General features: G+C 40.2%; 1 protein-coding gene across 1 annotated transcript in view; it reads left to right on the plus strand.

Annotated features, from left to right (window-relative positions):
* The window catches only part of PAM (peptidylglycine alpha-amidating monooxygenase), a 2,584,515-nt gene that overhangs the window by 1,633,935 nt on the left and 936,139 nt on the right, over positions 1–14,441 (plus strand). The window contains exon 12 of the mRNA XM_044063879.1: positions 11,798–11,865. Coding sequence (XP_043919814.1) covers positions 11,798–11,865 — 68 coding nt within the window. The remainder of the gene's footprint in view (positions 1–11,797; positions 11,866–14,441) is intronic.

The following is a 14,441-nucleotide window of genomic DNA, read 5'->3' on the forward strand; positions in this document are numbered from 1 at the left end:
GCACCTGTCACCCCTGGGCTTTCGGATATTGGCAAAGGCTCTTGCTACCCCCATAGTGCCTTTTTTAGGCAAGGCTCAAAAGATAAACCCACCTCCATAGGTATCACAAGGGATAAGAAACTAAGAGTAAAGCTGCTCAACGCCAGAAGTCTAAACCTCAAGATGCACACACTCGAAACTCTCCTTAGCATGGAGAACATCGATATCTGTGCAGTAACAGAAACCTGGTTCAAGGCTCCCAAGATCACCCCAGCACTACCAGGTTATACCTCATACCATGCTTTTCGGCCCCAAAACTTGGACTGAACCACAAAAGGAGGGGGAGTATCAATATTCGTCAAAGATACCCACACCTCCAGGTTGGTGGCACTGCACGAAGCATCAGAGACTATCCATGTGCAACTAACAGTGGGTAAAACTGCCTTCCAGTTTATAGCCTGCTACAGACCACCCTCCCAAACCCAGGAACCCCACTCGGCCTTCCTGAGAACACTGGAAAATATGAAGGTCTCTCCAAACACCATTATATTGGGCAACTTCAACTACCCAAACATAGACTGGGAGCATTACTCTAGCTCCAACACCCTAGCCCAAAGTTTCCTAGAATTTATAAACTCAAATGCTATGGAACAACTTGTTACCACTCCCACAAGAGGGGAAAACATACTGGACCTGATCATCACCAACATGGGGACTCTATGCTCCAGACCAGAAGTGTATCCCTCACTGGTAAGATCAGACCATAAACTAATCTCACTGGATATTCACATCCCGACCCCACCCCCTGCCCAGAAAACCACAGTGAAAAACTTCTCTAAAGCAAATTTCACACTCCTCAAAACCGAGGTGGAATCCTTCAAAGCCCCCGGGCCTGTGGAAAATACAGCCCAGACCGCAGAATCCTTTATAAACACATTCTATGAACACCTTCAGGAATGCATGGATCATTTAATCCTAAATAAAACCAAGACCCAATCCTACAAAGGCAGATGTCCTGTCTGGTGGACCCCAGCCATAAACAAACTGTACAATAGAAGGAGGAAGCTACTACATGATATAGCAAAATCCCAAAAAGGGAAGGCATCTCTGATCAGTATTAGCAAAAAACTACGGCACTCATAAAATCGTCTAAGGCCAGCTTTGAGAGAAAAATTGCAAAGGACACTAAGGATAATCACAAGGCTTTCTTTAGTTATGTTAGGAACCTGGGTGGGAATTCCCAGATATGCTCAGAATTAGTCCAAAATGACAAAAAATACACCAAACCCACAGACATTGCCAATATCCTAGCTGACATCTCAGATGCTCAGGTAAGAGTCGCCCTCTCCAAAGCAAAAAACACAGCATCAATGGGACCAGACGGTGTCCCGGGCTGCGTCCTACATGAACTCCAAGAAGAGCTAAACCCAAACATAAAACTACTGTTCAGTCTCAGCCTTACTACAGGATATGTACCCAAAGAGTGGCGTACAGCAACAGTGGTCCCTCTCCACAAATGTGGTGCCTCAATGGATCCTGGAAACTATCGCCCCATAAGCCTGACTAGCTTGGTCTGCAAAGCTATGGAAAGGATCATCATGGACCTCATTAATAAAAATATTGGGGACCTACAGACAGTGGATCCTACCCAGTTTGGCTTTGTTAAGGGCAGATCCTGCCTCTTAAACCTGGTGGATTTCTTTGAAACCGTCACCAAGGCCATTGACGAAGGGAAGGTGGTCCACACAGCTTACCTGGACCTCCTAAAAGCCTTTGATACAATACCCCACTTGGGCATTATAGATAAGCTCACCAGCTTAAATATAAACCCCTATGTCACTAGATGGGTTGCAAACTGGCTCAAGGACAGAACCCACATGGTTAGAATTGCTGGAGCCATGTCAGACTCCAAACCAGTTACAAGTGGCGTCCCACAAGGCTCAGTCCTGGGACCTCTCTTGTTCGGTATATATTTCTCGGAGGTACAGGCCAAGACGGAAGGACTGTGGCTGACCAAGTTCGCAGATGACTGCATACTGGGCGCCATAATCAACTCTCCAGCCGACACAAGCATCCTCCAAAAGGGCCTCATAGAAACAGACAACTGGTGCCAGAGCCATGACCTCAAGCTAAACGCCAAAAAGTGCATAGTCATTCCCTTTGGCAAAAACAAAGTGCCCACAAATTACCACATAGGTGGTAATCCATTAAGTACAGAAGAAGTAATTAGGGACCTGGGGACCCAAGTTGATAGCAATCTCTCATTTGACAACCACGTGGCCAAAGTGGTTAGAAGAGCATTTTATGTAGCACACCTAATCATGAAGGGATTCACATCTAGATCAGGCCCATAATTGAGTACAATGCCCCTTTTGGGATATACCTTACCAGACACCTGCAGCAACTGGAAAGACCCCAAAAGTACCTCACCAAGAGGATCAAAGGGCTCAAACAGATGCCATGTGCTGCCCGGTTAAAGAAACTCCAGCTCTACTTAGTAGCATACCGCCTGCTCAGAGGCGATTTGTGCCTGACGTATAAAGCCATGTCCAACCCGGAATTAATGGACATGCTGCATCTCAGAAAATCCAAATCCCATCGAGCTACGCGCTCGAGAGACTTGAACCTCAGCACTGAAATAAATAGGCATGCTGGAGGGACAGATTCATAACCCAGAGGCTCCCTTCACTCTGGAATAAAATCCCAGTCCAGGTTAGGCAGAGTCCCTCATTGACTCTCTTCAAGAGGAATCTTGATGAGTGGATGGGAGATCGTAGGTTTACCCCGGCTATCACTTCTGTGTCACTGTTAGCCAGAGGCACTGTATACTAACCTCGAAAAAGGGCATAGCAAAATTAATTTAAAATGGGTGGCGAAAGCCAAACACACTCTGGCTAGGCTTATAAATGCCCTAGGGCAGATAGCCTAGTATGAACCTATGAACTTATGAACAAGTTGTTACTGTTCTGCAGTAGGAGTACTGTAGGGTATCCTTTTTATGAGGAGTGAAAAAGGCATGATTTCTGAATGGCTGCTGCAAATAGCTTGAGTAAAGAATAGAGAAAAAGTGTACCTAAGGTGTGAGACCTGGAATAAGTTAGCAAAGTTATAGTATTCTGAGCCAAGCATAAGCTGAGATGTTACTTGCAAAGAGGGATAGTGTGCTGCTAACTGGTTATATGTAGACAAAGTATTATTTGCCATTAAGGTTTAAAACAGTTAGAAGTTTGCTTTTTAAAGTTAAACCCTTTGGCAGTAGAAAGAGGCTCACTGCTGGGGAGCAGTTGTGTACTACAAGAAAGAAAACTATATGTAACCCTGGTAAAGACCACCTGCCCACCTTACTAATACCCAGTGACCTTAACCTTGCCCCTATCCCTAACCCCAACCCTTCACCCGACCTTAGAAGAACCCTTCTTATAACACTACCACCATTATGACAAATGATGGCTGGAGTTAACAGAAGTTTATGGTTGGAGTTAACAGAAGTTAATGTATCGGAAGAGAACAGTTAGTGCTTCTTTCAATCTTTTATATTTCTGAGTTTTAAATGTCCAATGTACTGTGATCATTTTTTGCAGGTCAGTCTTTCAGTACATCAGTCATGTAAATGTGATTTATAGGTAACACATCAAAAGAGATTGTGCATTTCAGAAGCAGACATTACCACTCTAGACATAAAACATTTTGATACTTTATTAGTCGAGGAGAGGTAATAAAACAGAAAGTGGACAATTTAATTCATGACTATCAAAAGTCATTACATCTGTGAGCATGCATTCATTTTCAACAGTGGCTTTTGAAGGAAGATGAGAATGAACTACTTGATTTATGGTTGCACAGAATTTTTAAGGACAGATTTAATTGCACAGTATTTTGTACTGAAGGTCACTCAGTTCTGACCTTGTATTGGTTTCATTCTTCCATTTAAAGGTTGGGAATTGCTGAGTGTGGCCTGAAAAGCCTTAATCTGCCTTCAAAGTTTACATTTCTGTGTATGGTAATCTGTAGAAGTTTTTGCAATTAGAAGTGATATATTCAATAAGTTATCTTCTTTTTCATTTGTATTTACCCATTTTGTCACTGAAGTATTGGAATACAATGGGGCACTACTGACAAAAGCAAATCAAGAGGATTGTGTTTTGTATTATGTGATCAAGAGGGCTATTTATACATATTTATTTATGCTGTTATACAGAGTGTGATTTGGTGATTGGTATGTAATGAGTGACAGTGAAATTAAGTATGTAAATCGGACCATGGGTGTAGAGCTGTTTGGTGGAGTAACCAAAGTACTGTTAAGTGTTATCTTTGATGACTGCATAATAGGTTCATAAGTTCATTGGTAAGTACTAGGCCAGCTGTCCATGTGAGCCATTTTAAGCCTAGCCAATTTCATTTTCAGAGGTGAGAATCAACCCCACCTCTACCTTGTATCAGTGAAGTAAGCGCCTTACCCATTATACCACACCCAACCTGAAAATAAGGTCATAAATATGGTACCAAGATAGTTACCTGAGCAAACAATGTCCACTCTGCTAAAATAATTGTAGACCAATAACCTCTTATATATAGCCCTGATGGCATGCTGCCAAGTGAATTTTTTCATGCTTAATGCCCAAACAAACGTTTCAAATTGACATACACTTAGGAAGTTGAGAGTCACTGAAATTTAAATCCTGATGTAACATGCACTCTGTGGTACACAAAAATCCTGATGTTAGCAGTTAAAAAGACAGACATTAAGTGTTAAACAGCCCTAATTTGCAGCTGCTGATAAATATTGTTAGTTTGTTAGTTTTTTAAATTTTTTTTTTGCCCTTGCTGTCTTCTGTCCATCTCTCTTTGTCTATCAGACCATTCATTCATTTCACCAGGCAAGAGCCAATGAAGAAGGATCATCATCCAGGCAGCAATTACAGTGGTTCAAGTTTTTTTGGCCAGGCCCAACTCTGCATGCATGTGATAAGGCACAGGGGAGGGGACATGCAATGTGATGTCCACAGATGATGTTCCCTCTGCTGCTGCAAGCAGCTCTTCCCCTTTCCCTACAGCACAAGTGATGGTCTTTCTGGTGTTTACCAGGGAGATCACAGTGCCTTGTGTGCTTTCCGATGCACTTAAACCTCTCCCTCTCCCTTTGAGAGGTCAGTGGACTATGCCCCTTCACTGATCCTCCCTGGATCCTGGAGGGCCAGTAGTGAAACTCTTTTTGCCTGGATCACAGTTAGGGCTCTATCGGTCTAGGTCAGGTGGCTTGGCTTGCTGATTTAGTATTAGTTAAGGTATAGTTAGAAGGAAATGTTGTTACCCAATGTGTTTGTGGCCTTATAAGAACTGTTGTCTTCTGCTTTATGAAAGTAGTTATAGGAGAAATACTTAGGTTACTTCTCAGCCTGCATCTTTTCATTAAACCAGTTTTCCAGCAGTCAGGATAGCACTGTTGATCATTTATTTATTAAATGGGAAAAAAATAGACGTTACTGATGTCTTCCAGGATGAAAAATGTACTAAAAGGCTGCACTGTAAACCAAGTTGTTCAGGGCAGGAAGTAAGTTCATTTTCTTTCAAAGGGAGCCTTAGTATGAATACTTTTGTCCCATGCTGGGAACTTTCTTTTGACAACTTTAGAGTTTTCAACTCAGATTGCAAATTTAGTTTCTTTGTACATAAAACTTTGAAACCAATACATAATTACATAATACCTGTTCAGTAAGAGATAAAGTTTGAATGAAAACTACCCATAAATTTGTGGTGGGCTAGTGAGAGATCACTTGATTATAATATGCAAAAAGGCACCAGGAGTATTTTAGAAAATGCAAGCATTTCATATAGCATGTGTGTGTGTGTGTGTGTGTGTGTGTGTGTGTGTGTGTGTGTGTGTGTATGGGGGTTGGGTTGTAAAATGTAAAGGTCTCTAAACAAGTCCCCTGCGTGGGACAAACACTCTTATGTAGACACACCTTACTGAAAGGAATAGGTTGGTCTGTCTACCCATTCAATCATTCAGTCAGTTGTTTACCAGTTTGGTAAGCTCATTCATAAACCCCTTTTCAGCTGTTATTACACCTCAGACAAGAGCAGCATATGGGAAATAAATGTTGGCTACAGGACATTTAAACAACAGAAATGTACATTGTGTAATGAGTACCTTACAAAAGGAGAAGTATGTTTACATAAGTCAGAAATACAAATACATAAGAGAAAATTTTGTATACAGGTTAAAAAATCAGCATTAGTAAAATTCTGCAAACATTTTGTAATCTGGAAGTCACCATTGTTAAAAATACATGTAGAAGTACCACACTTACTTGTCGTATAATAGTTTGCAGACTGTGCATGGTTGCATTTCAGACAAACAGTATTTATACATATTTACTTTTTAGCATATTTTTGAGATTTTTTTTGTCAAGTTTAACTTAATAATATGCTATTTCAAATTCAGAAGTTTAGCAAGCCACATAGCCGTTGTGTAAGCTGTGTACATATGAAACATCGTCTTTGGAGACCCTTATGTGTACACCATTATGTAGCAGTATATCCTTCCCCTTTGTCTTGTCTTCCTTCTTACTTTACTGTACACAGTAGTCAAACTTAGTCAAATCCTTCGACTGGGTCACTTCAAAAGTAAACCGAGAAGTAGATTGTAGACTTTAGCAAGGTTTTCATGTTGATACTGCACAGAAGATGGGCAAGCAGAGCTGAACGATGTGAGAAATGGAGAAAAAAAGATGTCCGGTGTGTGGAAAGAAGGTAGCACATTGGGTGACATTGAGAGGGTGCTGCCAAAAGAAAGACAAGTGGAGTTCCACTGTGGCTAGTCGTGTGACCTGTGTTCTTCAGAGTGGTACAGTGCCACAACATTCAGTCCTGCAACCTGTTCTCAACTCTATGTTTGTGCCAATATTGTGCAAAACACAAAAAACAGGATCAACCACTTTATGGATGACATGAAGATAGCGAAAACTCTAAGAAGCTGGAGATAAAAGACTGTCTCGAGAAACGTATAGAGCTAGCTGTATGGACCAGCAGATGGCAACTAAGGTTCATTACCAATAAAAACAAAGAGAAAAAATTGGGGAGGGGGAGTTGAAATTGCATCAATGAATCACAAAGAACAAAACAAAAAGGCGGCTTTTGAGACTAGTAAGATATTGGGCTGCATGTCTAAGAAACACATATACTAGAGAGGCTGCAGAGGAAGGCCATTAGAGAAGAAAATAAGATGGAAAAGAAGTCAAATAAGGAAATGCTGTAAAGAATGGTACAGCTCTCGCTAGGTGATAGAAGGGAAAGCAGAGATATGATTTGGGCCTACAAAGTTATTATGGAAGATTGTGAAGGATCAAAACTGAAGAACAGGAATGGCAAAGGAGGTAGAAGAAGACATGAGTTCTAAACTTCAAGGTTTTATCTTGGACATGTGAATATACTGTTTTGTTGAAAATGGTGTACAGGTGTATTACATGACATTTGAATTTTCAGTATTGTATTTCTATACATAACATTTGAATTTTCAGTATTGTATTTCTATTTAAGCATATAATCTTCTCTGTTATATGCATTTCATCCCCCCACTTCTTACACATTATTACTGTACCTTCATCCTCTTTTCTACATACTCCTGTCTGTATACTGAACTTGAATGTTGAAAGAAAAGATAGCAGTCAAGATCATAACCTGTGTACATGTCCCTTTCTTTTCTGATACTTTCTGTTAAAATGTATAGTATTCTTTTTGCCAGTTTATGTTTTATTTTTCTTTCAGTACTGTGTATAACCTCTGATCTGAAGTTGTTGTTTTTCATTTGTCTTCAATCTGTGGGACTCAGATCCAGCATGGATCCTACTCGGCAGTATACTCCAGCATCGGAGGCAAAATCCAAGCTCCTCCCCTACCCAAAATGCCCTGCTCTCCCTCATCCCGCAGATCTCATTTGCCGCTCATTTTGAACAGCACGGATCGCTGTTTGTATGAGCTTCTCTAGGGGTTTATTGTCCCTAAGTAAGTTTTTTTGTAGGTTTTTCTCTCTGTCTACTTAACTATCTGTCTTCCTACCCTTTTTAAATTAGATCTCCTATCAATGATCCCACACCTCCTTAGGATCTAACTTTAGTTTTACAGACCGTAGTTTATCCTCCATTTGAAGCAGCTGCCACTGTTGATTTGCAATTCTTATCGTGGAAGATGGCTTTCTTGGTGGCTATTACCTCAGCCAAGAGTGTCTGTGAGTTGCAGGTGTTGTCTATTAAGCCTCCTTACCTTCTCTTCCGTAAGGACAGAGTAACTCTTCTTACTAACCCATTTTTCTTACCAAAGGTGGCCTCTGAAGCTAATATTAACCAGGTGATCAATTTGCCAGTTTTCTTCCCTAATTATCAGAACAAAGGGGAATATAAATGACAGTTTCTTTATGTTCACAAACAGCTGTGATTTTAATTGCGTAGAACTAAAAGTTTTCTACAGTCAGTTCAACGTTTTGTATCTTTTTCCAAGCCACATCTGAGAAAGCCTATTTCTAAGGTCACTCCTGCTCATTGGATTTCAAGCTTTATTTCTACAGCTTATTCCAAAGGTTTGGCTCTAGCTGGTCCCATCCAGGTGCTTTCTACCAGATCAGTGTCTACCTCTGCAGCCTTTTAGTTCAAGGTTCCTATTGATTATATCTGATTGGCTGCTACTTGGTCCTTTTGGCATACTTTTATCTCCCATTACAAATTGGATATTCTCTCCAGGAGCAGTGCTTCTTTTGTCTCAGCTGTGCTCCGGAACATCCTTCTATGAAGATCTGCCAAAGTTATTGTAGCTAGGAACTCTGTCCCATAAGTTGAACACCAAATGAAAAACAACTTCAGATAAAGAAGTTATGTACTTACCATAACATTCCATCTGAGTTGTTGCTTTTCATTTGTCTTCAACTGTCCCTTCCTCCTTCCCTGCCTTTTTGGCTGTGTAGTGGACTGGGCAGATGTAGGTGCAGGCTTCTTCTTGGCCTGAGTTAAGTGTGTGTGCTCCAATACCTTATTTAATCAGGGATTATGTTTTTTCTGCTGTGGGGAGGGTTGGTGCTGTCCTGCATCAAACTCGATTTGAGGGGAGGAGGGAGAACGGGGCATTATGAGTAGGGGAGGAGCTAGGATTTCAGCTCAGATGCTGGAGTTTATGGCTAAGTTGGATCCGTGCTAGATTCGAGTTCCATAGGTTGAAGACAAATAAAAAGCAAAAACTCAGATGGAACGTTATGGTAAGTACATAACTTCTTCTTTTGTATCTTATTGCTGTTTGTGTATTTTCTCTTTGCCCTAGGCTGAACTTAAAATGTGGCCATATGGATTAGTTCTTTACCCTGCCTAATGGTTAAGGTGTTTGCCTTACAAACACAAGGTACAGGGTTTAAATCTCACAGGGGATAATTGGCTAGGCTTTAAATGGCTCGCAAGGGCAGTTAGCTTAGTACTAACCAATGACCCTATAAACAAATTAATAATAAATAAAATTAAATAAATACATGACATGGCCTATTGGACTGGGTAATATTGAGTAAAACAAATGATTCTATTAATAGGACAGTGATATTAACTGCAAAATGTGGAGATTTGGAGGGGAGGGGGATGTTAACTGTTGCACTCAGATGTACTAGACACAGTCGGTCTTCTCGTTGTGTATGTGGTAGCCTTTGGCTGCAGCCTCATGCTACTCCTCCAACCATACTGTGGGCTGGAGCCTTTTTTCAATTCTTTTCTAGCTTGGGCAAGGAAAACTCATTTATCACCAGCAGTGAACCATGCATGCTAGTAACAGCTGGATATGCCTTCCCTCCAACTGCACTGTCACAGAAATGGTTTACTGCCTTTATTAGGGTCAAGTATTTTCTGAGGCAGACCCGCATTTCCTTCCCCATAGATAGAGATTTCATGGAATATGTGGTCCTTATTTCCCTTGGTGACACTCTAACAGCACATGCTTGCCTATGTTCATGGATTGCTAATGTACAGGTGCGTAGACTATTTTTATTCAGGAGGCCAATGCAGCACATGGGTTCATGTTTGCTGCTGACCCATGAAATTGCAAGGTTGCCCTGTGACTTCCAAGAAGTAATTCAGTAGGTATTTTTATTCTTAATGATGTGGGAGGACTAGTTCCACTTTTAGTTGTTGTAATAGACACTTATTTAAAAGAACAAAATGTACTTAACATCCACTTTTGCAGTTTTCATATTACTGTACACCAAGATGTACATCAGGAGTGTCTGTCATACAGCAACATAGTTTACTATCACAGGAAGTATGTGTAGAGTCAGTAGGACCAGGATTTGGCTTTAGATGTTCTTTCCAGCACCATTCAGTACTAACTTTTAACATGTTTTAGTAGCTTTTCCATAAATACTGAAAGATCCAGCTGCACACAAGCTTCATCCAGACCCATGGATCTTTTATGCTCGAAGTTTCAAAACTTCAAACTGCAAATGGTTGAGATCATACGATGACTATTTTCACACTTTGAAATTGTAATAAAAAAATAAATAAATAAAAACTTTTTTTGTGGGGGGGGTGTTGCAGTGGGGCAAGCCCCCTGCACCCCACACGCACCCTGCTAAATAAATATACCAACTTCAAAATCACACTACAGGGAGGAAAATGGTAAATTTCCATTCCACGCTGTACAGCGATCGCCATTAAAACATTTGAAGTTTCAAAATTTTGATCTTATGGTCTCGATCATTTGCAGGTTGAAGTTTTGAAACTTCGAGCTTGTGAAGGGAATCACTAGAGCTACACTTCTAGCCCCCAAGTAACCTTATTGTCATGTCACTAGGTGGCAGCAGTTCACGGCTTAGCACAGCACATTAAGCCGACCAATTAATTATTTGTGAGAGCTCTGTGGTGGACACATTTTATGAATCACTCATCCTTGCTGAAACTATCCAGTAGATCAACAGGAGTACTTGTCGAACTGTTTACTTTCATTTTCTTGATTCATCCTAATGGCTTTTTGTATCAAATCACTCACCTTTATGGGCACATTTAAGGTACAGTCCTCAGTACAGTATATATATTAGTTGTGTTAGGAATGAGAAACTAAAACATATTACAGGCATTCTTCATAAGGGTCAGAAAAGTGTGGTAAAGTATTGGTTATGATTTCACTCACTTGAACAACAAATTATTATATGAGACCCCCCCCCGTTAGACAAGTACAGTCGGTTCTTATGTTGTATCACTGGCTAGTTGTAAAAATAGTAAATATTTCAGTTTGAATTCTTGGAAGACATCATGTCGAAATATTTTATTCCTAATAAAGTTGTGCCATCTCCTTGACTAGCTGAGCTCTCCTGACTGCATTGTGGAAGAAGTTTGAGAGGCCAAGGATAGTTCGCACCAGTTATTTTTGTTTGAATTAAGATTTAGTTGTTGTTTTCCAAGCAGTGTATGATTGCTTGGCCTAGGAATACTGTACCATTTAGAATGCCTCCGTTTGTATGAATTATACTTGAGTTGTGCACTGTTATCAGCAGAATGACGTTTCCTTTGCTAATTTCTAAAACAGTAATAACTACAGTCAAATTCAACTCTAAATGGCTTTAATGACGCTGGAAAAGGTTCCTTCTGATACAGTTATTGGCTGTATAGTCTGCATTCTGATGTTCTTCTTTTATATACTGTACATTTCTCTGCCATCAGTACTTAAAAATGTGCCTCATTTATTTTACATATGTCTTCATTGTAGCATGTGTCTGTATCAATCATTGTGCAGTAAAATATAGTTTTTTTTAGTGTAATTTTGAGAATAAGAATAATCATAACTTTTCCCTCCTTAGGCAACCACTACTTGCTGGCATTTATCTTTTGATGGCTTTAGACACTATTATACCCCCAGGGAAAAAAGGTAAGTGCAGTTTGAAGCTGATAATAATTTTTCAGTTGCTTTCCTCATTCCAAATGTATGGCTGTGTTATAGTATGAATTGTTCTTCAGTGAGTAAGCCTTTGCACTGTTTGGTGCCTGTTATGGAGACGGAACCTGTAGCCCCATGATTTATAACACTTAGCTGGGTCAAGGTCTCCTTTCAGTGATTTTATTTCTGCAGGTGACTGCACTGAGTATCATTCAGTGATTCTTTTTTTCTTGGCTTATCAGATTTACATTTAGCAAGTTTTAGATGGACATCATATTGAGCACTGCTGCAGTAGCCTTCTGTCAAAACTGTGTCAGTCAGCTTGAGCTGATTACAAAATAAGTCTGGGCACAAGAGTATGCTTCTGTGAGACTTTCGAGGATCGATGGTCTGCTTGTGCTTAATTTGCTTAGCAGATAAGTTCCCTTTTGGGGGTACTTTCATTTTTGTAATCTTGTTGATGTTTTATTACTTTTATCTTCAGAAAAGTTATTTTAAAGTTAGGACTGTTACGTTTTAATGGACTGTCTCAAGACTGTAGCATACTTTTAAATGGAGCGATTATTTTTCTGTCAGTTTAAAAGTGGTATAAAATAACCGTAAACATTTTTTTTGTGGAGAAAGTGTTTATTTTACTTTTGTAAGGCTGGTGTTTGTGTTTTAAAGTGCTTTTTACTGTGTTTTTCTGTTAAAAAAATAACGTTTGTGGACTGATAATGTTTACCGGCAGTTGCTGCTTGTCTTACCCAGAACAGAGGCATAATTTTCAGCTTGAACATAGAACAAACTACTGATTCCATGGTCTGTCCTTCTTCTAGCCACAAGAGGAAAAAATTAAGCAAACGGCCTTTGTCCCCACAGTAGACTAGCAATTTGCCTCAGCTGTAAGTGGGTGACTCTGTTGTGGCCATTTGTTGTACCTCACACCACTCATCTCATTTCTCCGGACCCCTCTAGTGTAGTACCTACAGCCAATGTGGACCAGGGTTAGCCACATCCTGCACGGCTGTTGTGGTCCCCTCAGTTGGCAAAGGAGAGCCACTCTTGTCAGTCCTGCAAGAGGGAACAGGAAAGGTTTCCCTGTTGTGTCAGAAGGCTGTGCCCATCCCTGGAGAAGCTGCTACTGCTGCCATTAGTAACACCGTTGCCTCCATTTTACCTGCCACAAAGAAACATAAAACCAAGTATGTATCTACTACTACTCAATTTTCTTTCGATAGGAGTAATCTACTGGGTCTGGCTAAGGGTTTAATTCAGACTATTGATGTTCTTTCTTGTAAAATAGTTTCTTGTAAAAGAAAATAGTCCTCTTTTCCTGAAAACATTCAAGATTCTGAATCTGAACAGAAGGATGCAGGGATGGATACAGTGTTTTTCCTCAGATTTCTGTTTCATACTCAGAGAAGAGGTCAGTTTCCAATTCTCCCTGTTGGAGTTTCTTTCTCTGAGGCTATTGATAGAATGTGCCAGCCTTTTCAGTGGGTGAATGCTGAGGTTTCTCAGTTCCTTAGAAAATACTATGAGTTGTTGCAGAAGGATTTTCCAGATCCTGCACCCATTCCTCCTGTTCTGTCTGCTTTAGAGGATATGTGTGTTACAGCCTGTAGTTTTCCTGAGAGTTAGCCAACTGCCTTAAAAAGGCAGATATGATATATAAAGTTCCACAGTCTCTTAAAATTGTATGCACTATTCCCAAACTTTACCCAGCATATGTATCTTTAGTTGATCCCACTGCTGCTAAGTACATAGCTAATTCCAGTCCCACTCTTTCTGATTAGAATGGGAAATTTATTGATATATATGGGAAAATGTATATTTCTGCGGCTTTGATTTTCAGAATTTTGAACTGACAGGCTCTTATGTTAAAGTTTGTTCTGGCAAATTGTGAGAGTGTGAGGAATGTTTTATTTGCAGTTTCTTCTTGTGAGGAAAAACCTGCTTTAAAAAAACTTCTTTTGCAGGGGTTATTACTTATTGTGTACTGTGTGTATATGACTCAGTTTGTACATATTCCAGGGCGATGGCCACTGGCACTGTTGTGAGGAAGTTTGCATGACTGCATTCTCAGAACCTCCCAGATGTTAAAAAATGAGATTTTAAAATTTCCCTTGGATAGAGACATAGTGCTTAGCCCCTCTACTGCAGAGCTGATCAAAAAGTGTGCTAAAAGGGGCAAGCTGATCCATGGAAAATCTTTAGATTTTACAGCCGTCCATTCCAGTTTTAGCAAAAAACAGAATAAACAGTCTGAACAAAATACAGATAAACAGCTGTTTAAGAAGAAATGGCAAGGGGGTTACAAAAAGAAGTTCTGAACCTCCCAAAACCAAGCACAGTCCAACAAGTCTGAATGACTTTTCAAGAGACGTTGTGACCCGCTCCCATCCTGGCTGGGTTTTTTTTTGTTTATTTCAGAAGGTCTGAATCTCCATTTTTCTTTTTCGCAGCAGATTGTTTCAGACAAATGGGTTATGAAAATTATTCATCAAAGTTACAGATGGCAGTTGGAGGAAGTTTGTCCTTGACAGGGGGGGGGGGGGCAGTCATTCCTCATCCTGCAGATCATA

The sequence above is a fragment of the Protopterus annectens genome, chromosome 2.part2 (assembly GCF_019279795.1).
Source record: "Protopterus annectens isolate FY-2018-M chromosome 2.part2, PAN1.0, whole genome shotgun sequence".
In the NCBI taxonomy this organism is placed as follows: domain Eukaryota; kingdom Metazoa; phylum Chordata; order Ceratodontiformes; family Protopteridae; genus Protopterus; species Protopterus annectens.